This window comes from Protopterus annectens, chromosome 9.part0 (genome assembly GCF_019279795.1).
Source record: "Protopterus annectens isolate FY-2018-M chromosome 9.part0, PAN1.0, whole genome shotgun sequence".
NCBI classification, from domain to species: domain Eukaryota; kingdom Metazoa; phylum Chordata; order Ceratodontiformes; family Protopteridae; genus Protopterus; species Protopterus annectens.
In genome coordinates, this window is record NC_056743.1 from 1,909,418,935 (window position 1) to 1,909,446,080 (window position 27,146).

At 36.7% G+C, this 27,146-nt stretch overlaps 1 protein-coding gene across 1 annotated transcript in view; it reads left to right on the top strand.

Moving 5' to 3' along the window:
- VAV1 (vav guanine nucleotide exchange factor 1) overlaps positions 1 to 27,146 on the top strand; it is a gene marked incomplete at its 3' end in the record, with an annotated part of 1,650,237 nt that overhangs the window by 1,026,974 nt on the left and 596,117 nt on the right. Inside the window, 1 exon segment of the mRNA XM_044084720.1 lies at positions 22,806 to 22,915. Coding sequence (XP_043940655.1) covers positions 22,806 to 22,915 — 110 coding nt within the window.

Genomic DNA, 27,146 nt, shown 5'->3' on the forward strand with positions numbered 1-27,146 from the left:
GAGATCTGTTTGGAGTGTATGGTGGAAGGATGTTTATTAAGGCAGGGCATGAGTCTGGGTAAAATATTAGTTTGTGAGCAGTGGTTAGTTGGAGGTAGTCCAGGTGGTTGGGAAGTTCAAGCCAATTTACAGATCTAAGGGTAAGGCAGTGGTGAGTTGAGGTTTTGGATTTGGTTGCGAATTTAGAGATCTTATTATAGCAAGTTTCAAGTTTTGAGATGTTGGAAATAGACAGATTGGTTAAAAGAGGGGCTCCATAGAGAAGAGAGAGTAGAAGATATGTAATTGCCAGGGTGTGCCTAGAGGAGTTGGAAAGAAATTGGTTGTTTCTGTAGAGCATACCTAACTTTTGGTGGGTTTTCTTTATGTTTTGTTGAATGTGGAGATCGAATTTTAGGTGTTCGTCTATGGTAATGCCGAGTAGTTTAGCGGAAGGCACTACTTCTATAGCAGTGTTGGTTTGGCTGAGGACTTTGAAGGAATCTTTGTCAGAGGATGAGGAATGTCTGGAAGGGGTAAAAATAAGAATTTTGGATTTATTAGAGTTGAGGGAGATGTGATTTTGGTGCATCCAGTTCTCTGTGGTGGAAAAGGCTATTTGTGTTTTAGTCTGGAGTTCAGAAAAGTTAGAGGCAGCACAAACTAAGGTGGAGTCGTCAGCATATTGGATGACTGTGGTGTCAGGTATGACAGAGTGTAGATTATTTATAAAGATGTTGAAGAGCATGGGTCCGAGGATGGACCCCTGGGGAACACCGGTTGGTGTGGGCAAGAAGGAAGAGGTAGAGTTCATCCGTCTGACAGCTTGAGATCTTTCAGATAGGTAGCTGGAGAACCAGGAAAGAGTATGTGGGGAGAGATTAAGGTTGGCGAGATGAAAGAGTAGGTGTGTATGGGAGATGGTGTCAAAGGCTTTGGAAAGATCTAGTAGTACTGTGGATACAAGAAGTCCAGAGTCTCGGGCTCAGTTGACTGTTTCAAGGAAGGATAGTAAGGCAGTAATGGTGCTATGGCCGGGGCGGAAGCCATGTTGGGTGGAAGTAAGAAGGTGATTCTGAGTTAGGAAAGGTAAAAGCTGGTGGTGGACACATTTTTCTAGAACTTTAGATATTGGAGAGAGTAGGGCTATGGGGCGGAAATTAGAGATAGTGGTGTTTTTGCCTCCTTTGTGGAGAGGTAGGATGTAGGCTGAACGCCAGAGTTTGGAGTGCGTATGACTCATTTAAGCATCTGTCTATCAGCATACTAATAGGCAGAGCAATACCTTCAGCTGCACATTTGAGGAAGGAGGAGGGTATGTTGTCAGGGGCATTTGAGCATGGTTTAAGATTAGATAAGAGCCTTTTTATGAAGCTGGTTGAAACTGGTTTGAACTGGAAATTCAAGAGACATTTATTAAGGTTATTGGGTGTTGAGGAGAGGATGTTAGGTGGATTATTGTTTGGGAATGTTTTGGTTAGATTAGCTAGGGATTCTGTGAAGAAGGTGTTGAAGTGAGAACTCAATTCCTTGTCAGTTAAACTTGGGTCTGGGCAGGGGTTATTTTTGGACCCTGGGTGTAGAAGGGAGTTAACTGATTTCCAAAATTGTTTTGGGTTCTTATTTTTGTTAGACTGCAGTTTACTATAGTAATTTTTTTTGTCTAAAGTGATTAGTTTTTTTACTTGGTTGCGAAGTTGGGTGTATTGGAGGAAGGAAGAAGACAGTTTGGTTTTTTGATAGTGCTTCCAGGCTTTGTCTCTGTGATGCATGATTTGTTTAGTCTCTTTTGTCAGCCAAGGAGCAGTGTTAGTTTTGATTCGTTTGTTTCTTGGAGGGGCTAAGCAATTTAGGGTGTCTAGCAAAATAGAGTTGAAATGCTCTACAGCATTGTCTAAGGGGAGAGTATTAAGGATTTGCCAGTCGATTAGTTTGAAGGTGTTTGAGAAAATTGTAGGGTTAAAGTTGCTGAGATTTCGAGTTTGAATGTACTGGTGATGAAATTGGGTGGAATTAGCTGACCGGTGAGTGAAGGCAGGGAGATGGTCACTAAAAGTATCGGGGATGGTGCCTGAGAGAATTATTTTGTTGGGATGAGAAACTAGAATCCAGTCCAGGATGGATCCAGGAGAATGGATTTTGTTAGGACGAGTTGTTGAATGGATTACTTGGGTGAAGTTGTATAGGTTAATGGATAGAGAAGGGGAAGGTGAGTTGATTTTATTCCAGTCTATATTTACGTCGCCAAGAATGTAGGTTTCATATTTTATTTCGGTTGAGGCCCAGTGAAGAATATTTTCAAGGGTAGAGATGTTGTCACCTGGGGAGATATATAGGGAGATAAAGCAGATATTCTTACGTCTATTCAATCTGAGAAGACCAGCAGTTAATTCAGTATTTTTGAATTGTGGGGTTGGGATTTGCAGAGGGATTAGAGAGAGATGGTTAGAGTAGATTAGAGCAGAGCCTCCACCTTTTTTATTTAAGCGATCATTTCTAAGGATGTGGTAGCCTGGAGGTAAGATTTCAGGGTCAGTAATATAAGGTTTTAGCCAGGTTTCAGAGATGGCTAAGATGTCTGGTTGATTATGGTTTATCCAACCTTGTAATTGGTGGGTTTTATTGTTGAGGCTCTGAGCGTTGATGGTGAAGAACTTAAGTGTATTAGGAGAGAAAGTAGAGGAGGTAGCGGAAGGTGGGATAAGGGTGTTAGTAGAAGAGGAGGAAGGGGGAGGAGGGAAGGGGTTGTTTGTCTGGAGGCAGGGGCCTGGGTTGGGATGGATATCTCCAGATAAGGCTATGGCATTTCTGGGACCAGTTTTTGGCCCTTTGGGTTGGTACAATAGGGTGTTGTTTGGGATTAGCTGTGGTTTAGGTTTAAAAATGTCAGAGGAGGTGGGAAAGACTTTGGCCTGGAAAAGGTGAAGAAGTTCAGGTGGAATGAGGAAGGAGGATATGTAGTGGAAATGATTGAGTAGTGGAGGGTGAAGATGAATGTAAGGGATGGTGTAAGCGAAAGGGCAGGATGAGGGAGATTTGAAAGAGAAGGAAGTAGCATGATAAAGAGGAATTAGTAAGATGAGAAGGGAGCAGGGGAGCCGGGTAGTAGTGAAAATTTGGGAGGGCATATTTACAAAGGATGGGTTAAAGAAGGGTAAAAATGGGAAGGAAGAGAGGGGGTGAGAAGGGTCTAAGAGGAGAGGAGGTGAAGAGGAAGAAGGGGAGTTATAATTTGGTAAATGGGAGGGGAGGAGTTTAGAAGAGAGGATGTAGGCGAGGGGGGAGGGGGAGTAGGATTTGTGAGGGAAGGGTAAGAGAAGATTGAAGGAGGAGTAAGGGTAGTGTGGGAGGAGGGAGAGAGGGAGGGGAAAAATAAAAAGGAGGGCTGAGAATGGCTAATTGATAAAGGAGGGAGGGGTAAAGGAAGAGGACAGTAATTGGTTGATTGAGGTATGAAGGAGGAGTCTGAAAGGTATATATGTAGAGATGCTGGGGGCGTGTGGGAAATGGGGGCAGGGTAGGGGAGCGGAGTGAGCCCGCAGGGCGAACGGAGCGGGTAGAGCCAAAGGAGAAGAAATGTGAAGAAGACAATCAGTAGAAGTGGTAGTCAAGGTAAGCTAGCAGTGGGTTATGAGAGAGAGAAAGACTGAGGGAGAAAGGAGTGGAGGGAGGATATATGGATGGAGGCCAATAGGAGAAGGTAAGAGGTTTTATAAGGGTAGAGAGGGGGTGTTTAAGGAGGAGAGAGGGGGTGTTTAAGGAGGAGAGAGGACAGATAGGTGGACCTGGGAAAGGAGCACCACCTAGAGGCAAGTCAGTCTCAGGTGGTAAGGGCCCAGAAAAAAAGATATCAGGTAGAAGGAAAGGAGGGAGATATCATGGACCAGGATAGAGGGAGTAATTATAAAAAGGTAGACAAGGATTAGTTAATCAGTGTGAGAGAGAGGGGTTGTGGCTGCTGGCTAGCCTGGTAGGTAAGCGTACTGCGACCTGATGTAGAATGTCTATTATTACTACTAGGTATTAAGCAGTACACATACTTTGCTTAAGTCTTTGTTAGGAGTTGTACTCAGGGAGCAGTATCAGCTCTTAGTTAGTTTTGCAATTGTCCTTTTCTGTGGGTTCTTGGCAAGAGCCTCTGGGAGGGCACTGTTGGTGGGTTAGAACAGGATAGGCAGGAGCCTAAGCTAGAAGAAGCAATGGAGAGAGAAAAAAAAATATAAACAGTTAATTTGGAATCCTCAAGCAAGCGAGGACACCATACACAAAAGCAACTATCAATTGAGGGCAATAGCGACACTGACATACATGCCAATTAAATGACAAAGTAGAGCCCCAAACAGCTATTGCAAGCCACGTGCTAAAACGCTAAAAAAAAAAGAAAAAGTTGTGTGCTTACTGAAACAGAAGGAAGTACCACTTACTAAGCTACTAACACAATGTAATATAAGTAGCGTACATTATCACAATTGCATCAGAAGAGGCTGCTTGTAGATATACATTAATTCACTAAAAACAAAAGAAAACCTGTTCGGGAAACACAAGTTCAGACTGCGCACTTAATATAAAGTAGCGTACAATGTCAAATTGCATCAGTTTAAGTTACTTGTACATTATTCATTTATCCACTCAAAAACAAACCTTATCGGGAAACACAAGTTCCGACTGCACGGCGCTTTAATGATTAAGCGTTTGCAGCAGAAATAAAAACGCAAGTTCCGTATGTACAGCACTTTAAAGATTAAGTGCTTGCAGCAGAAAATATACTTAGTTAAAATATAAAACAGCGGAACTATCCCAGTAATGCTACTATGTATCAAACTATGGTAACTAAATGTAGATTCAAAGAATCTACTAGGAGCGGACCCAGTTGAGTAGACACTTTCTGCATGCAAAGCGCCTTATTAACTAGGCGTTTGCAGCGAGAAAAAAATACATGTAGTTTATATTTCAATAAGCCAGCAAAGTGAAACAAAAAAGCTGATATGTCTTTTATCAACAATGATAGAGAATAGGATAGGAACAGGTCTAAATCCAGTGGGACACTTATGTCGACCGGAAGAAAACTGGTAAAGGTTTGTGACCATTTACTTGTTTGAGTGCAGTTAGAGAGGTAGGTCTTAGCACATTGTTTGTCTTAGTTGTAGTAGTGCTGAGATCCATTTCTGCCAAGCAGTGGTGAAAGAGTGGGTGGCATGTAGTATCAAAGGCCATGGATAGTTTGAAAAACATGGCAGCGGTAAAAAGACCTCAGTTTTTTTGGCAGATATTGTTTAGGAATGATAGCATTGTGGTTTAAGTACAGTATCCTGATGAATTGGAGACAACAGGTTATTATTGATGAGGTATTGTAGGAATGATAGCATTGTGGTTTAAGTACAGTATCCTGGGTGGAATCCATGTTGAGTTGATGACAACATGTTATTATCGGTGAGGTATTGTAGGAATGATGGCATTGTGGTTTAAGTACAGTATCCTGGGTGGAATCCATGTTGAATTAGTGACAATAGGTTATTATCGGTGAGGTATTGTAGGAATGATAGCATTGTGGTTTAAGTACAGTATCCTGATGAGTTGGTGACAACAGGTTATTATAGATGAGGTATTGTAGGAATGATAGCATTGTGGTTTAACTACAGTATCCTGGGTGGAATCCATGTTGAGTTGGTGACAACACGTTATTATCGGTGAGGTATTGTAGGAATGATAGCATTGTGGTTTAAGTACAGTATCCTGCGTGGAATCCATGTTGAGTTGGTGACAATGGGTTATTATCGGTGAGGTATTGTAGGAATGATAGCATTGTGGTTTAAGTACAGTATCCTGGGTGGAATCCATGTTGAGTTGATGACCACACGTTATTATTGGTGAGGTATTGTAGGAATGATATAATTGTGGTTTAAGTATAGTATCCTGGGTGGAATCCATGTTGAGTTGGTGACAACAGTTTATTATCGGTGAGGTATTGTAGGAATGATAGCATTGTGGTTTAAGTACAGTATCCTGGGTGGAATCCATGTTGAGTTGGTGACAACAGTTTATTATCGGTGAGGTATTGTAGCAGCTGTTTTATAAACAATTTTCAAGTTATCTGGGAGATTGGTGGTGAGATCACTAGGGTCTGTACTTTGAGAAGTTGTTTTGGAGTTCACTTTTATGACTTGCTATTACTTATGAACATTTTGTGGAGGTTTGGAATATATTTTTCTGTAATGGATCTGTTAATTATTATAGCAACTGGATGGACCATGGCTTCAGAGGATATATTCAAAAGTAGGAATAGGAAGGTCTGATTTAAGGGAAGTGGGCAATAGAGAAGGATAGGTTGAAGCACATGGCAGTGGATGTTGTTTTAGGAATGATAGTACTGTGTTTTCAGTGCAGCATCCTGGATAGAATACAGTACTAGTAAAATCCAGAAACAGCCATATTTGCCTTCATTTCATTAACAATTTAATGTATTGTTTATATATATATATATATATATATATATATATATATATATATATATATATATATATATACATATATATATACATATATATATATATATATATATATATATATATATATATATATATATATATATATTATATATATATACATATGTATATATATGTGTGTGTGTGTGTGTGTAGGTTCTGGTCTTATTATCAAAATTACAGTTCATCAAAACGTACATGATCAAACTCACTTTCATAAGAGTGCATTTTGTCAAAAATGCACTTTCATTGTAAGGTAACTAAGCAAATATATGTAGAAAACAATGGAAAGGAGCGAAGCAGAACAAAAAATCCAACAAGAAGTGCTCAGGTTATGAATATCCAGCTGTGAAGTGGATTAACCAAAATAAGTCCACATAAATACGAATGCTGATAGTATATGCACAAGAACTTTATTATATCAGACAAGCGCTTTCACTAACTTGAATAGTTTGAATAGACCTGATGAAGCTCTAGTTAGTGAAAGCGCTTGTCTGATATAATAAAGTTCTTGTACATATACTATCAGCATTTGTATTTATGTGGACTTATTTTGGTTAATCCACTTCACAGCTGGATATTCATAACCTGAGCACTTCTTGTTGGATTTTTTGTTCTGCTTCGCTCCTTTCCATTATTTTCTACATATCGTTCTTCTTTTTATTTATTGGGGAAGGAGCGTTTACCCTGAGGTGACTGTACATTTTATTGGCATTTAACTAAGCAAATAGTTGTTTGCATGTAGATTCAGTTGTACATCAACATGTACTGTTGATTATACAACTAAACAAACTGTTGCTTAGATCGCGGTACAGCAGTGTTAAGGAAATATTCCCTTTTCCCCACTGTAGTGCGATCTCAGAGAGAGAATATTAAAGTAACGGTGTTGTGGGGGGCACAGCCCCCCACATGGAGGGTGCAGGGGGCCTTCCTCTCCCTGCATAAATGTAAGTACTGTTTTTTTTTTTAGTTTTTTGGCGAATTTTTTTTTTTTTGCAAACATGCATTTTCAATAAAATGCACTTTCACAAAAGTGAGTTCAGTCTTGTACATTTCGATTAAATGTACTTTTGATGTATCAACCTAGATCCATATATATATATATATATATATATATATATATATATATATATATATGTGTGTGTGTGTATGTGTGTGTGCGTGTGGGGGGGGGGGGTCCACAGCTATATCTTGAAATACTGAAATCTCAAATTTCAGTATTTTGAGACCAGAATACTGGCAACTCACAACATCGAATTTCCAAAATCACGAAACTTAAAATATTGTACAGTAATAAACACAAACAAAATCCAAACTCCCCCCCCAAAAAAAACACACAAAAAAACGATATAAGTCAACAAACTAATGCAATCAGACATTTATGCAGGGGGACAAGCCCCCCTGCATCCCTCATGTGGGGGGCTGTGCCCCCCCACACACACTCCACTACTTATGTATACCAACTCCGAGGTCGCACTAACTTGAAAAAACATAAAATAACACAAACCTACTCTTACCTGCACTACATTGACATTGCAAACTGTCAAATTTATGCTCCCTAATAACCCACACACATACTACACATGTACAAAAATCACCACATACAACACTCACACACATACACCTTCACCTACCTACCCAATCTACCCCTAAAACTCCCCACAAATATCTAAACCAAAAAAAACTTCTACCCAAACCCTTAAAAATTCAGCACCTACCTGAATCCGTGGACATAAATGAACATCAGCCGCAATACCATGATATCCTTAAAGAGACAGTACACAATACAGTACACACCAAACTAAACCTATCCCGTATTCGGTAAACTGAGATTCGACAAAGTGCACTTTCAAAAAAGTGTACTTTCAACACTCTGGTCTCGAAATACTGAAATTTGTGATAGCTATATATATATATATATATATATATATATATATATATATATATATAGATATATATATATGTTAACTGGACACATTTGTTAAATTACTGCATGCTAAAAGAACGTGATGGGACATTTTTAGTGAAGACAGGAATGGTAGCATTATTGTGTGGTCTTACAGGTGCAGCTGTGTTAATAAAGTGATTGTTAAAGATGGAAGTCATATTAATCTCAGGTTCAATGGACAGTAGTGTTTGGTGTTGCTGTCCCTACTGGCATGAGCAGTTTATTTATGGATGACCAGTATTGTTTTGGATTGGCATGAGTGTAGTTTAATAGTTTATGGGAATAGGATTGTTTGCTTGATGTAATAGTAATTTGACATAATTTCTTAGTATAGTGTATGTCTGTGTAGGTTGTATTTAGTCACTAATTGTTTCATTTCAGTTTGCATTCAATGAGTTGTGAGATATATATATATATATATATTTTTTTTTTTTTTTTTTTTTGACTTTTTTCTGTGGATAGTGGCAATGTAGTTAGATATAGTTAGGAATGTATGATTAAAGTGCTTGATGGCCTTACCTAAAGGAAAGTTTTTTTGATGAGACATGATACACTGTTGAAGTAGGCCAGTAAAGGTGTGCTTATGGAAAGTTCTTACTTTGAATCCATTTCTAGATGATGTCCCTTCTGACTTTTTCTTTACCTCATATGAGGAAGGGTGCACAATGGTCACTAAATTAATCAGCTAGTGTTTCTGATGAGAGCAAATTAGTGGCGAAGTTTGTAAATATACTGTCTACTATAATTTATTTCCAGAGGTTTTATCTGTGCTATTCTTTGAGAAAAAAATCCAAGTGGATGATGTTAGGGGATTCTCAAGAGATGTTTTTCTTGATTGCCTAATATAATTGTGTTGTGTTGTGTGTAGTATTCGTGGAGCTCAAGAATAATTTGTTGGGTTAAGTTGTGGAGGTATATACAGAGCAATGATGTCGTGGTGAGAGTGAGTCTTCAAAATTTATTTGAGAAATTGTATATTGGCTGAGTTAAGAGGGGATAGATAAGTACGATTAGTATAGATTAAGGAGAATTGAAGACAAATTCCATCTCATTTTTTGTTATCCTATCAAGTCTGATTGTGTTGTATCCAAGAGGCAACACTTCTTCAAATGCAATGTGAAGTTTAGGCTAGGATATCTGGTAGGCAGAGTTCTATGCAGCTATGGAGTTCTGATATTTTTTACAATTTACATCTGGCATTTATATGACAATATTTTATAATGACAGTAGTGTTTATGAATAAAGTCTGAGTTACAGAAGATAAGACCAGGATTCCCTAATTCCCCACATACGAAGACACATATTGAAGATGGTGAGAAGTAATAGGAAAGCTTTCACAGTACTTTATGAAATACAGCAGTGTTTTTTTTTTTTTTTTTGAGGGGAGATTTATCGTTGGGTATTTTAATGTGAAAAGGTTTTGTGTTGAGTGTTGGAGAGAAATGCAAAAGTAAAGCATAATTGTTCTGATATTTTGTGATAATGGTTGTAGATGGTTTTGAGGGGCCCAGTAGTTGTTGCTTATACTCTTGGAATTTGGTGGTTATTTTACGATGTGTTGGACATTTAACTCTGAATGAAAATGTGCCTTCTGCTCCATATTCTTCATGTTGTTTCAGCAGCTAAATCATTTGGATAGTTATTTATTTAATATTTAACATCCTCAAAGCTAGGAATTAGCATTACTGTCATTTTTACTGGATGCTAATACTGGGTTGCTAAGTCTTCAACTGTATCATCATCTCAGCTGGGTTTCTTCCTGGTTTTGTGGCTCTGGTCCCAGTGCGTTTTGCAAACTGAAGTTTGGATTGAGTGCTGGAGATTGAATGTGCTTCCACATCTGACTGAGAATTTTTAAGAAGTGTTCATCGTTTCTTGTTGCCTGTTCTGTTACTCTGACTGTGTTTTTGTTGTCTAAAAACTTTTGTTAATCAATAGTGGATCCCCTTTTAAGGCACTGTGGATTGTGCTTAATTTTGAGTATGAACTTCTTAAATATTTTACTGAGATTGGACTCATTTTAGTAATGAACCAGTCATTTATGTGAGTGGTTTTACATATAGTCAGAGTTTTTCATCTTCTATGTGATTGGTACATTCTTACATTTTGCAACATTATGTAAAAAGTTTGCTACATTGTTATATTATTATGTAGCCTGGTATGGTTTGCTCTCTGGCTGAAGGTGTAGAATTACCTGACAACTGTTTCTGCCTAATTTTTATAGGGATGCCTTTGGAGTCTATGATTTATTGAGGGTTTAGTGTTACCAGCATTTGGCTTAACTTAGTTGTTGTTGTTATTTGTCTTTTGGCTTTTCCTGGTTAGGAGTCACCACAGCAGAACTCCGGTCCGCTAATGATTGGCAGTAGATTTTTATTGTGCCGAGTTGCCAGCTCGACGCCCAACCTTCAACGAAGGCATGCCCTTTCACACATGTCTTTTGGAATGCTACTTGACCTTGGGGAGGACATGCAGACTCCACACAGAAGGCACTCCCCACACTCCAGCCTAACTTAGTGGCAGTATTTTATTGAGGTTTAGTTTGTTTGTTCATTTAATTTTGTATCAGAGCATCTGCAATTTTAATAGACTATCACTTTTGCAATAATTTCATTTTTGTTACTTTTATATGAGTTCTTGCTCTATTTCATTCTTTGTCTAAACGTTTAGGATTATCAATATCTAACCCTTTTTCCATTTTCTACATAGGGTGTGGTGTTATGTCAACTGTCTCCATCTTTATTTCTTTCTAATGCCACTATCCTACCTACTTGGATGGTTGTGCCTGGCTGTCGCAGGTCTTCTCTCACACCGTCCACCCATCTCTTTGCTGGACATCCTCATTTCCTCTTGCCTTCTTCCTGTTTCTCCCAAATCTTCTTCATCACTGTCTTCTGCTTTCCTGCACGTCTGAACTACCATACTCTGTTCCCATTGACCTCCTCTGCAACTGGGTATACTTTAGCTTCTGCTCTGATGTCCTGTTTTTCTTCGTCTGTCCCACAGTGTGCACCCAACCACCTACCTCGGGCACTTCATCTCCATCTCGTTCAGCCTCCCCAACTGCTCTCCCTTTACTGCCCAGTTATCTGTGCCATACAGTGGTACTGGTTGCACCACTGTCTTATACACCTTACTTTTCAGCATCTTTGACATTCTTCTGTCATTCATTACCCCTGTCACTCAGTATCGATTGGCTGCAGACTCTCTGATTCTGGTTTTGACCTCTTTAGTCAGAGTTTCCATCTCCAGGACCACCACTCCCACTCCCAGATACTTGAAGAAGACAACCTCTTGCACTATTTCCCTTCTGTCTCAGTTTTCAGCTTCTTCTGATTTTTTTCATTTGCTGCCAGTACAGTTGTCTTATCTGTGCTCAGCTTCATCCCATGTGCCTGCAGTTTTGCATTCCATGATATATATACTATAACAATCATGATTGGTGATCGATATTATAATAATCATGATTGGTGATCAATACTATAACAATCATGATTGGTGATCAATAATATATTAATCATGATTGGTGATCAATACTATAATAATCATGATTGGTGATCAATACTATAACAATCATGATTGGTGATCAATACTATATTAATCATGATTGGTGATCAGTACTATAATAATCATGATTGGTGATCAATATTATGACAATCATGATTGGTGATCAATACTATATTAATCATATTTGGTGATCAATACTGTAACAATCATGATTGGTGATCAATACTATATTAATCATGGTTGGTGATCAATACTATAACAATCGTGATTGGTGATCAATACTATATTAATCATGATTGGTGATCAATACTATAACAATCATGATTAGTGATCAATACTATATTAATCATGATTGGTGATCAATACTATATTAATAGATGACTTTGGCTTCAGCTTTATGTGAAAGCTTATATCCTAGAAACCCCACAGAAGCTGTATTGCCCAGATATAGCTTAAGATGAAAATGGACAAAGAGGAGTGCACTGTAGAAAAAATGAGGACAACACTAAAGAAAAGGAAGTCAGTACAGCATCAGACTCAGATGAGGTCACAGCAGACATAGGCTGTTCATAGGCTGGTACTAGGCTAACTGCCTTTACAGGCCATTTTAAGCCTAGCCACTTACCCCATGTGAGAATCAAACCCTGCACATTCTGCTTGTAAGGCAAACACCTTAACCATTACACCATCTTCCCACCTAGTATTGATCACCAACCATGATTAATATAGTATTGATCACCAATCATGATTGTTACAGTATTGATCACCAAATATGATTAATATAGTATTGATCACCAATCATGATTGTCATAATATTGATCACCAATCATGATTATTATAGTACTGATCACCAATCATGATTAATATAGTATTGATCACCAATCATGATTGTTATAGTATTGATCACCAATCATGATTAATATAGTATTGATCACCAATCATGATTGTTATAGTATTGATCACCAACCATGATTAATATAGTATTGATCACCAATCATGATTGTTATAGTATTGATCACCAAATATGATTAATATAGTATTGATCACCAATCATGATTGTTATAGTATTGGTCACCAATCATGATTAATATAGTATTGATCACCAATCATGATTGTTATAGTATTGAACACCAATCATGATTAATATAGTATTGATCACCAATCATGATTGTTATAGTATTGATCACCAATCATGATTATTATAGTATTGATCACCAATCATGATTAATATAGTATTGATCACCAATCATGATTATTATAGTATTGATCACCAATCATGATTAATATAGTATTGATCAACGATAACGATTAATATAGTATTGATCACCAATCATGATTAATATATCATTGATCACCAATCATGATTATTATAGTATTGATCACCAATCATGATTAATATAGTATTGATCACCAATCACGATTGTTATAGTATTGATCACCAATCATAATTGTTATAGTATTGATCACCAATCATGATTAATATAGTATTGATCACCAATCCTGATTGTTATAGTATTAATTACCAATCATGATTAATATAGTATTGATCGCCAATCCGGATTGTTATAGTATTGATCACCAATCATGATTGTTATAGTATTGATCACCAATCACGATTAATATAGTATTGATCACCAATCATGATTGTTATAGTATTGATCACCAATCATGATTAATATAGTATTGATCACCAATCATGATTGTTATAGTATTGATCACCAATCATGATTATTATAGTATTGATCACCAATCATGATTGATATAGTATTGATCACCAATCATGATTATTATAGTATTGATCAACAATCATTGTTATAGTATTGATCACCAATCATGATTGTTATATTATTGATCACCAATCATGATTATTATAGTACTGATCGCCAATCATGATTAATATAGTATTGATCACCAATCATGATTATTATAGTATTGATCACCAATCATGATTAATATAGTATTGATCACCAATCATGATTATTATAGTATTGATCACCAATCATGATTAATATAGTATTGATCACCAATCATGATTAATACAGTATTGATCACCAATCATGATTAATATAGTATTGATCACCAATCATGATTATTATAGTATTGATCAATCATGATTATTATAGTGTTGGTCACCAATCATGACTAATATAGTATTGATCACCAATCATGAATATTATAGTACTGATCACCAATCATGATTAATATAGTATTGATCACCAATCATGATTGTTATAGTATTGATCACCAATCATGATTATTATAGTATTGATCACCAATCATGATTAATATAGTATTGATCACCAATCATGACTATTATAGTAGTGATCACTAGTCATGATTATTATAGTACTGATCACCAATCATGATTAATATAGTACTGATCACAATCATGATTATTATAATATCGATCACCAATCATGATTGTTATAGTATTGATCACCAATCATGATTAATATAGTATTGATCACCAATAATGATTATTATAGTATTGATCACCAATCATGATTGTTATAGCATTGATCACCGATAATGATTATTATAGTATTGATCACCAATCATGATTAATATAGTATTGATCACCAATCATGATTAATATAGTATTGATCACCAATAATGATTAATATAGTATTGATCACCAATCATGATTAATATATCATTGATCACCAATCATGATTATTATAGTATTGATCACCAATCATGATTAATATAGTATTGATCACCAATCACGATTGTTATAGTATTGATCACCAATCATAATTGTTATAGTATTGATCACCAATCATGATTAATATAGTATTGATCACCAATCCTGATTGTTATAGTATTAATTACCAATCATGATTAATATAGTATTGATCGCCAATCCGGATTGTTATAGTATTGATCACCAATCATGATTGTTATAGTATTGATCACCAATCACGATTAATATAGTATTGATCACCAATCATGATTGTTATAGTATTGATCACCAATCATGATTAATATAGTATTGATCACCAATCATGATTGTTATAGTATTGATCACCAATCATGATTATTATAGTATTGATCACCAATCATGATTGATATAGTATTGATCACCAATCATGATTATTATAGTATTGATCAACAATCATTGTTATAGTATTGATCACCAATCATGATTGTTATATTATTGATCACCAATCATGATTATTATAGTACTGATCGCCAATCATGATTAATATAGTATTGATCACCAATCATGATTATTATAGTATTGATCACCAATCATGATTAATATAGTATTGATCACCAATCATGATTATTATAGTATTGATCACCAATCATGATTAATATAGTATTGATCACCAATCATGATTAATACAGTATTGATCACCAATCATGATTAATATAGTATTGATCACCAATCATGATTATTATAGTATTGATCAATCATGATTATTATAGTGTTGGTCACCAATCATGACTAATATAGTATTGATCACCAATCATGAATATTATAGTACTGATCACCAATCATGATTAATATAGTATTGATCACCAATCATGATTGTTATAGTATTGATCACCAATCATGATTATTATAGTATTGATCACCAATCATGATTAATATAGTATTGATCACCAATCATGACTATTATAGTAGTGATCACTAGTCATGATTATTATAGTACTGATCACCAATCATGATTAATATAGTACTGATCACAATCATGATTATTATAATATCGATCACCAATCATGATTGTTATAGTATTGATCACCAATCATGATTAATATAGTATTGATCACCAATAATGATTATTATAGTATTGATCACCAATCATGATTGTTATAGCATTGATCACCGATAATGATTATTATAGTATTGATCACCAATCATGATTAATATAGTATTGATCACCAATCATGATTAATATAGTATTGATCACCAATAATGATTATTATAGTATTGATCACCAATAATGATTATTATAGTATTGATCACCAATTATGATTCATATAGTATTGATCACCAATCTTGATTAATATAGTATTGATCACCAATCATGATTGTTATAGTATTGATCACCAATAATGATTATTATAGTATTGATCACCAATCATGATTAATATAGTATTGATCACCAATCTTGATTGCTATAGTATTGATCACCAATCATGATTATTATAGTATTGATCACCAATCATGATTAATATATTATTGATCACCAATCATGATTGTTATAGTATTGATCACCAATCATGATTATTATAGTATCGATCACCAATCATGATTGTTATAGTATTGATCACCAATCATGATTAATATAGTATTGATCACCAATAATGATTATTATAGTACTGATCACCAATCATGATTAATATAGTATTGATCACCAATCATGATTATTATAGTAGTGATCACCAATCATGATTATTATAGTATCAATCACCAATCATGATTGTTATAGTATTGATCACAAATCATGATTAATATAGTATTGATCATCAATAATGATTAGTATAGTATTGATCACCAATCATGATTAATATAGTATTGATCACCAATCTTGATTAATATAGTATTGATCACCAATCATGATTGTTATAGCATTGATCACCAATCATTATTAATATAGTATTGATCACCAATCATGATTAATATAGTATTGATCACCAATAATGATTATTATAGCATTGATCACCAATCATGATTAATATAGTATTGATCACCAATCTTGATTAATATAGTATTGATCACCAATCATGATTGTTATAGTATTGATCACCAATAATGATTATTATAGTATTGATCACCAATCATGATTAATATAGTATTGATCACCAATCTTGATTAATATAGTATTGATCACCAATCATGATTGTTATAGTATTGATCACCAATCATGATTATTATAGTATTGATCACCAATCATGATTAATATAGTATTGATCACCAATCATGATTGTTATAGTATTGATCACCAATCATGATTATTATAGTATTGATCACCAGTCGTGATTATTATAGTATTGATCACCAATCATGATTATTATAGTATTGATCACCAATCATGATTAATATAGTATTGATCACCAATCATGATTATTATAGTAGTGATCACCAATCATGATTAATATAGTATTGATCACAATCATGATTATTATAGTATTGATCACCAATCATGATTAATATAGTATTGATTACCAATCATGATTATTATAGTATTGATCACCAATCATGATTAATATAGTATTGATCACCAATCATGATTATTATAGTATTGATCACCAATCATGAATAATATAGTATTGATCACCAATCATGGTTATTATAGTATTGATCACCAATCATGATTAATATAGTATTGATCACCAATCATGATTGTTATAGTATTGATCATCAGTCATGATTATTATAGTATTGATCACCAATCATGATTAATATAGTATTGATCGCCAATCATGATTAATATAGTATTGATCACCAATCATGATTGTTATAGTATTGATCACCAATCATGATTATTATAGTATTGATCACCAATCATGATTAATATAGTATTGATCACCAATCATGATTGTTATAGTATTGATCACCAATCTTGATTATTATAGTATTGAAGACCAATCATGATTATTATAGTATTGATCACCAATCATGATTATAAAGTGTTTTCTGATATTGACGCTTTTAGACTGTGATATTCGTAAGAATATGTTAGTACATTCAGATCAGCATTGATTTGTAACAATATATTTAATACAATTCAATGAAAAAATCTACTGTTAATCCAGAAATCCAAATAGAAGGTATTTACTTCTAATCTTCAATTTAGATGCATACAATTCCTTCATTAAAGTGAATTACTCATATTTTTTTAAAATGTGGACAAATGTAATGTCACTAGAACTCAGATACACATTAAGGAATCAGTTTCACTTGTATTGCTCCTTACAAAGAGAAGATAAATTGGTCTGTTTATAATTGTATTACAAACCTTCCTTGATGAAAACAGTGTGAGAAATAAATAAATTATGCCTTAATGTGAAAAAATCCACCTGTCAACATGCAACAGCATTTTTTATATAGCCTTTTCAAACATGCATAAGTACAAATTGTTATACAGTCATTGTTACTAGAGCAGATGCATGTTAAAATACATAATTTATGTTATCCAGCCTTTGTATATATACCTATTCTTCCCTTAAACCTTCTAGGCTAACTCCTACATGTACTACTTAATTGAAATGTCTGCCATTCAGCCCTCGGATTACCTAGTTTTGTAGATCATGATTTCCTGCATGATCTGTAACTCATTACTGAATCTAAATGTTAGTTTGATTTCCACCTTTTATTAATTCATTTTTTACTGGCTAACAAAATTAAACATGCCCAGTAGAAATGTTCCATTTTTTTAGTACCAAATTTCTCCAGTTGCTCCTTGCCTATCATTTTTCTGATTACATCAGTCAACAGGAGTAACAAAGAAAGCCAATAGATTAATGTATTCAGGCCAAAAAGTGTACTCCTTCAGGGGGATTTAGCTTTCCTCTCAATGACAGAGGATATCACATTTGCTGCATGCAGCTAGGTCAGGTAACTGGGAGTCCTGTATTGTTATATTTTGTCACCTGTTGTAACATATACCCTGGTTACTAATGTTCAACCTTAATTCTGGAGAGAGCATATACAAACTGAGACAAAGTATATGATTACCCACTAAACGTGATACATGTAACCAACAGAAAATACCTGGACATAGCTTCATTTATTTTATGTTGTTATTGGTGTTGTATTCATGTCATGGATGCAGAAGTATTTTTATCTGGTTCCCACTGAAAAGAAGCACCATGTATTTATATTAACCCAATTAAAATATAGTACATGAATTGTTACTGGCAAATGGCTCTAAGCAGGGATATCAAATCAGACACCATAGTAAAACCACTGCCAGTGAAGAAGGGGCATGTATTATTACCTTCTGCAGGCACCTTCAATAATTCCATCAATGACATGATGATCTAGAAAAGGACACTAAAATGGCAAGACAATGATGGACTCTGTCCTACAGATGCTGCTGGAGAAGAGAGAGTGAAAGGATGTGATCCTTACATCTGGTCATGGGCTAGTACTGCAAGAATTTGTGTCACATGACCAAAAGACTGAATGGGCTTTTCCATGACATTTATTCATAAACACTGGTGCACAGTGAAGTAGGCTGGTTACAGTCGCAGACTTCTGAGCACAGTGGAAAATGTTTACATATGCAGGCTTACCCCCTTGCCCCATTGCCCCACTGCATCAGTATTATATCCTATGCAAAATGTACATATGCAGATCACCCGCCAAATCATGTAATTGTCTGTAGTTTACAAGGCCAGAAGCTGGTCCTAATGCTGTAACCTACAAGACAGTGACCTTGTGCTGCACAATGGTGATAACCTCCCTGCCCTGATAGTGTTTGGCACAGCATATGGAGCTATTAGCCCCCACCCTCCCAACAACCTATTATATGGCAAGAAAATTCCAACCAACAGAATAGTCCCCTGTGGTACAGGTCTTCAATCTTGTCTTGTCTCAATTAGAGTTTGCACAGCACTAATAATTTATAGGTTCAGAGGAAAGTACTAGGCTAACTGCCTTTTATCCTAACCAGTTTCCCTTTTTGTCCTCAAATAAACCTTTCCATTTGGTTACAGAATGGCCTAAACCATCCTATGGAGGATAATTATATATTACCCCTAATGAGAATAAATGTGATCATACCTTAGATAATTTGAGGGACTCCATGCATGGGATATAGTATTTAGCAGCTACGTGTGTCCATTAGTAGTACAGGGGGCAATCTTTGGGTACATGTTCAACTTCCCATCCATAGATCTAAGTTGCACTTAAAAACGGACAGGGATGAATTTTGTTTTATGTGGATGAAGAGTCTATTCCACAGCAGTGGCATCCTCTCCAAAACATACCTGTCCCTCCAAATTGTTCTGCTGATATAAATATTACTTCTACCAAGTATGCCTGATGCCATTTGACTTGTTGATGTGCAGTAAATCCATCAGTAATGGGTCGGAGAATGCATTGCACACCATAGACAGTTCACCTCTTAGAATACTGAGTATAGTGATAGGGCTTTGAGTCATTCCATGTAGGTCATCTTGTTTAGGCCTTGTATCTCTGTGGGCATTCCAGTTGTTGCATGTGTCTGGACATATACATGCCAAATGGGGCATTATTTTTGATGACTGGCCTAATGAGGTGATACCACCTCATTGCTGTAACACTGGAATGACCCCCCCCCCATCTGCTATCATGGCATTGAATTCTTTATGAATCACAGTCAGGCATGATAGCAGAAAATACTAAACACAGGGCCACATTCAATAATGCCTACACTAAGTTTACACTAAGTGTACACTGTTCTGAGTGAACAGACAACACAGACATAGCTCACACTTTCTTCCTCTTAATTTTAGTTTTCCTACTGATATTCCTGCGGCTTTAAATATTGACAGGGATTTGTAAAGGTTACCACAAAGTGTAGACTACATGTACATTTAGTGTAATCTTACTGACTGACTAGAAAGCACAAAAAAATGTGCTAAGAATATATTACCTTTAATTACGATCTCTTCCAACAATGGCACCATAATCACTCCCAAACCTTGCACTAAACTACTAGGAGTTAACCATTGATAATAATCTGAAGCATGATGCCCATATAGACAAAACCATAAAAACAGTTCACAAAAAATAGGCTTCATGTATAGGATTAAGCAACTTTTAACCCCATCTGCCAGAACCGCTGTAGCTTGGACACATCTTCTGTCAACCCTTCTCACAAATCTAACCATATCAAACCTTAACAAAATTACTAGCTGCTATAACAATATAGCTAGATTTGCCACAGGCTCAGCCTACAGAACCCACCACTGTCAAAACCTTCACAAATTAGGCTGACTAGAACTACCCAATCAGATCCATCATAACCAACTCATAGTTATTCACAAAACCCTCTACCAGCCTACCAGTACCCCATTCTGACTAATATTATCACCCCCCTACAGCAACCTATCATCCCACCGTTCATCCAACAGAATGCTAGTACAAGCTACCAATGCCAACAGCTCAGCTGGAGATTCCTTATCCTCCAACTCTGCTGGAAAAAATGGAACTCCCTTCCTGTGGAACTAACCACCACATGCTCCTTGCTCAAATTCAAAAATCTCTAAAGATGTATATGAACAGTGACTGGCTCTGCCCATGTCTAAACCCAGACTAGCCCAATCACAAATCAGAATAAGCAAAATTAACTCAGCCATGACCATGTCTATACCAGAATAACCCAATTAATACCAAGACAAAGGTAAGCCAAACATAGCTCATAGAGGTGAATACCCTTATATTTTCTATCCCCACCCTCACAACACACACTTCTCTCAACCATTACAACTCTTTTATCCCATCATCAGGAAGATAACTTACTTTTCTGCCCTCACTAAATTACTTCCTTCTTACCTAACCACCTTTCTCTTAACTATCATCCTTACCTTCTACCGGGTAACCATTCTCTTTATTATACACACCTCAGATATGTAATTGTTATCTCTGTACACCTAATCCATTTACCAACAATGATTGTTTTTTATCTAAATGATTATTTTATCTAAATGTAAAATTGACTATTACCTGTCACTGATGTTGTTAAATGTTTGTAGACTTTTCTGTAACCACAATTTTGACTACAACCTGTCACTGATGTTGTTAAATGTTTATAGACTTCTCTGTAACCACAATTTTTAGTGTAAATTAATTTCAATGTGGAGCTTTTCTCCCCGGGCCACTGCTGAAAATTCATATGTATCCAGTCGGACTTTCCCAGTTAACAAACGTAAAATAAAATAAAATAAATAAAATAAGTGTACTTAGTGTAGGCTTTATTGAATTTGGCCCACAGTTTACACAATGCAAAAATGCATATGTACAGTATATTTATGAACCCAGGGGCACAGACAGAAAGTTTAAAATTTGAATTTTCCAAGTACTGTTGTGGTACTTTAGTTACAAGTGCATGGTCATTGATAAACAGATCTGCAATACCACATCCACATCCACAAGTGAGAATCACAAGATATATTAAAACTGTTACAACCTATAGAATGGCAGCAGTTTTAATAACAACAGGTATAGGCATAAGCTGGCAATTTCAGAGTGACGGCAGCTCAGGTGTACTTTAAGGAAATTATTTAGTTCAACATCAGCAGTGTTAATACCAAGCAGAAAGAGCAGTGATCTGAGAAACACTAGTAGAGGGTAAATATGCATAAGATAAATGTAACCAGTGCTAGAGGTTTTTATGCATCCATGCTCTGACTTAGCTGGGTCTAATGATTTGTACAGCTGGTAAGTAAATGAATAAAAAGTGTGGTCATTTGGTCTTTCTGTTGTTAATGTTATCATTTTGGGGTTTGTAAAGCAAACAACTTATTTAAAGTATTAAACTGGATTGCTCAAGTCATAATAATGTGTTTTCAGAACATTTCTAAATAAAGGTATTTATAGTCCAGGAAATGTATGTGTCTTGGGCTTCATAGTCTGTGACCGCTGTCACAAACATGTAAAATCGTGATGTCACAAACATGTCAAATCGTGATGTCACTACATCAGTTATTTACCTGCTGCACTAAACGTATAATACATACTTCATGCCTTAATGTATTACCATTTTATAATATACTACAAGAGAAAGTAACTGTGCTGTTTATAGCAGAAAACATGGACATGCAGTCTCAGTCTGCCTTAAGCCTGATAGGTGATGTGTAAATATGTATCATGCTACATTTAACTGCTGTTTGCATCTTTCAAGATGTTTTATGTCATTAAAAAATCAATCATTTTCTTTTTTGTATTCTAGTGGAATCATGTCTTTCTTCTGATTGACAACAGTCAAAGACAAGGATATGAGCTTTTCTTCAAAACTAGAGAAAACAAAAAGAAGTGGTTGGAACAATTTGAAATGGCATTGTAAGGACACCAGTGCAGTACCATAGCTTTTCAATCATGTGTAATAAACTGCTGACTTCTGACGAAATGTAAAAATAATTTGCTTATTAGCAATTGTATATGTCTGGCACATGCATTGGGTTTCATCAGCTGAAATACTGAAGAACTAGAAAAAATATGGCATCTTATCAGTTTAATCATTTATAGTTGTCTAAGATTGCACATGCTGAAGTAAGCAGATACATTTAGTCTGTTTCTACCATCCCTTCATGATGGGGTGCAATGGCAGTTCTCACAGATGCATAATGGGTAGAGCTGGTAACACACAACTTCCTATATCAGGAAAGCATGTGACATTACTGCAAGGCTGTACAGTGACACAGTTCTGTATGCTGTACGTTATGTCAGTACACCATGTGATATTACTGCAAGACTGTGCAGTGACACAGTTCTGTATACTGTACCTCATGTCAGTACACCAGTTGATATTATTGCAAGACAGTGAAGCAACACAGTTCTGTATACTGTACCTCATCTCAGTACACCATGTGACATTACAGCAAGACTCTACAGAGACACAGTTCTGTATGATGTACCTCATGTCAGTAAACCACGTGACATTACTACAAGGCTGTGCAGTGACACAGTTCTGTATGCTGTACCTCATGTCATTATAACAAGTGACATTACTGCAAGGCTGTGAAATGATACAGTTCTGTATGCTGTATATCATGTCAGTACCCTGTGTGACATTGCTGCAAGGCTGTGCATTGACACAGTTCTATATGCTGTACATCATTTCACTATAACACTTGACATTACTGCAAGGTTGTGAAGTGACACAGGTCTCTATGCTCCACCTCATGTCAGTACACCATGTGACATTCCTGCAAGGTTGTGCAACGACACAGTTCTGTATGCTGTACCCCATGTCAGTACACCATGTGACACTGCAAGGCTGTGCAGAGACACAGTTCTGTATGCTGTACCTCATGTCAGTACACCATGTCACATTACTGGAAGACTGTGAAGCAACACAGTTCTGTATTCAATACCTAATGTCAGTATACCATGTGACATTTCAGCAAGGCTGTGCAGCAACAAAGTTCTGTATACTGTTTCTCATGTCAGTAAACCATGTGACATTACTGCAGACCTGTGCAGTGACAAAGCCCTGTATACTGTATCTCATGTCAGTACAGCATGTGATATTACTACAAGACTGTGAAGCAACACAGTTCTGTATGCTGTACCTCATCTCAATACACCATGTGACATTGCTGCAAGACTGAAGAGACACAGTTCAGTATGCTGTACCTCATGTCAGTACACCATGTGACACTACTGTAAGACTGTGAAGCAACACAGTTCTGTACGCTGTACCTCATGTCAGTATACCATGTGGCATTGCAGCAAGGTTATTCAGTGACACAGTTCTGTATGCTGTACCTCGTGTCACTGCACCATGTGACACTACTGCAAGGCTGTGCTGTGACACAGTTCTGTATGCTGTATGTCATATGAGTATCCCATGTGAGATTACTGCAAGGCTGTGAAGTGACACAGTTCTGTATGCTATACATCATGTCAGTACACCATGTGACATTACTGCAAAGCTGTGAAGCGACACAGTTCTGTATGCTGTACCGCTTGTCAGTAAACCATGTGACATTTCTACAAGGCTGTGCAGAGACACAGTTCTGTATGCTGTACCTCATGTCAGTACACCATGTGATATTACTACAAGGCTGTGTGATAGCACAGTTCTGTATGCTGTACCAAATCTCAGTGCACCATGTGCCATTACTGCAAGGCTGTGAAGCAACAAAGTTCTGTATGCTGTACCTCATTCCAGTACACCATGTGACATCCCTGCAGGGCTGTGCAGCAACAAAGTTCTGTATGCTGTGCCTTATCTCAGTACATCATGTGACATTACTGCAAGGCTTTGAAGCAACGCAGTTCTGTATACTGTACCTTTTGAAAGTAAACCCTGTGACATTCCTGCAAGCGTTCTGTACACTGTACCATATGTCAGTCTACCAGGTGACATTAATGCAAGACTGTGAAGCAACAAAGTACTGTATGCTGTACCTCATGGCAGTAAACCATGTGACATTACTGCAAACATGTGCAGCGACACAGTTCTGTATGTTGTACCTCATGTTAGTAAACCATGTGACATTACTGCAAACCTGTGCAGAGACACAGTTATGTATGCTGTACCTCATGTCAGTACACCATGTGACATTACAGCAAGGCTGTGCAGTGACACAGTTCTGTATGCTATACCTCATGTCATTATAACAAGTGACATTACTGCAAGGTTGTGAAGCAACACAGTTCTGTATACTGTATCTCATGTCAGTACACCAGGTGACATTACAGCAAGACTCTGCAGAGACACAGTTCTGTATGCTGTACCTCATTTCAGTAAACCATGTGACATTACTGCAAGGCTGTGCAGTGACACAGTTCTGTATGCTGTAACTCATGTCAGTACATCATGTGATATTACTGCAAGGCTGTGAAGCAACACATTTCTGTATGCTGTACCTCATCTCAGTACACCATGTGACATTACTTCAACACTGTGAAGAGACACAGCTCTGTATGCTTTATCTCATGTCAGTACACCATGTGACATTATTGTAAAACTGTGAAGCAACACAGTTCTCTATGCAATGCCTCATGTCAGTATACCATGTGGCATTATTACAAGGCTGTGCATTGACACAGTTTGTATGCTATACCTCATATAAGTTAACCCTGTGAAATTTTTGCAAAGCTGTGCAGCAACACAATTTTTTATGCTGTACCTCATGTCAGTACAGCAGGTTACATTAATGCAAAGGTGTGCACTGGCACAGTTCTGCATGCTATACCTCATGTCAGTATAGCATGCAACATTACTGCAAGACTGTGAAGCAACAAAGATCTGTATGCCGCACCTTATGTCAGTACACCATGTAACAGTACTGCAAGGCTGTGAAGTGACACATTTCTGTATGCTGTATTGCATCTCAGTACACCATGTGACATTACTGCAAAGCCGTGCAATGACACAGTTCTACATGCTACACTTCATGTCAGTATACCATGTGACATTACTGCTAGACACTGAAGCAACACAGTTCTGTATGTTGTACATCATGTCAGTACACCATGTGACATTATTGCAAGGCTATAAATCAACACAGTTCTGTATACTGTACCTCATGTCATTACACCATGTGGCATTACTGCAAGACTGTGCAGTGACACAGTTCTGTATGCAACACCTTGTCTCAGCATGCCATGTGACATTACAGCAAGGCTGTGCAATGACACAAGTCTGTATGCTGTACCTCTTGGCCGTACACCATGTGACATTACTGCAAGACTGTGCAGAGACACAGTTCTGTATGCAACACCTTGTCTCAGCATGCCATGTGACATTACAACAAGGCTGTGCAGCCACATAGTTCTGTATGATGTACCTCCTGTCAGTACACCATGTGACATTACTGCAAGACTATGAAGCAACACAGTTATGTATGCAATACCATGTCTCAGTATACCATGTGACATTGCAACAAGGCCATGCAGCCACACAGTTCTGTATGTTGTACCTAATTTCTTATAACAAGTGATATTACTGCAAGGTTGTGAAGTGACACACTTCTGTATACTGTACCTCATGTCAGTGCACCATGTGACATTACTGTGAGGCTGTGAAGTGACACAGTTCTGTATGCTGTACCTCATGTCAGTACACCATGTGATATTACAGCAAGGCTGTGCAACAACACAGTTCTGTATGCTGTACCTCATGTCAGTGTACCATGTGACATTACTGCAAGGTTGTGCAGTGACACAGTTCTGTATGCTGTACCTCATGTCAGTACACCATGTCATATTACAGCAAGGCTGTGCAACAACACCGTTTTGTATGCTGTACCTCATGTCAGTGCACCATCTGACATTACTACAAGGCTGTGCAGTGACACAGCTCTGTATGCTGTACTTCATGTCAGTACACCATGTGACATTACTGCAAGGCTGTGCAATGACACAGTACTGTATGCTGTACCTCTTGTCAGTACACCATGTGACATTACTGCAAGGCTGTACAGTGACACATTTCTGTATGCTGTACATCATCTAAGTAAACCCTGTGACATTCCTGCAAAGCTGTGCAGCAACACAATTTTGTATGTTTTACCTCCTGTCGGTACACCATGTGACATTACTGTAAGACTGTGAAGCAACA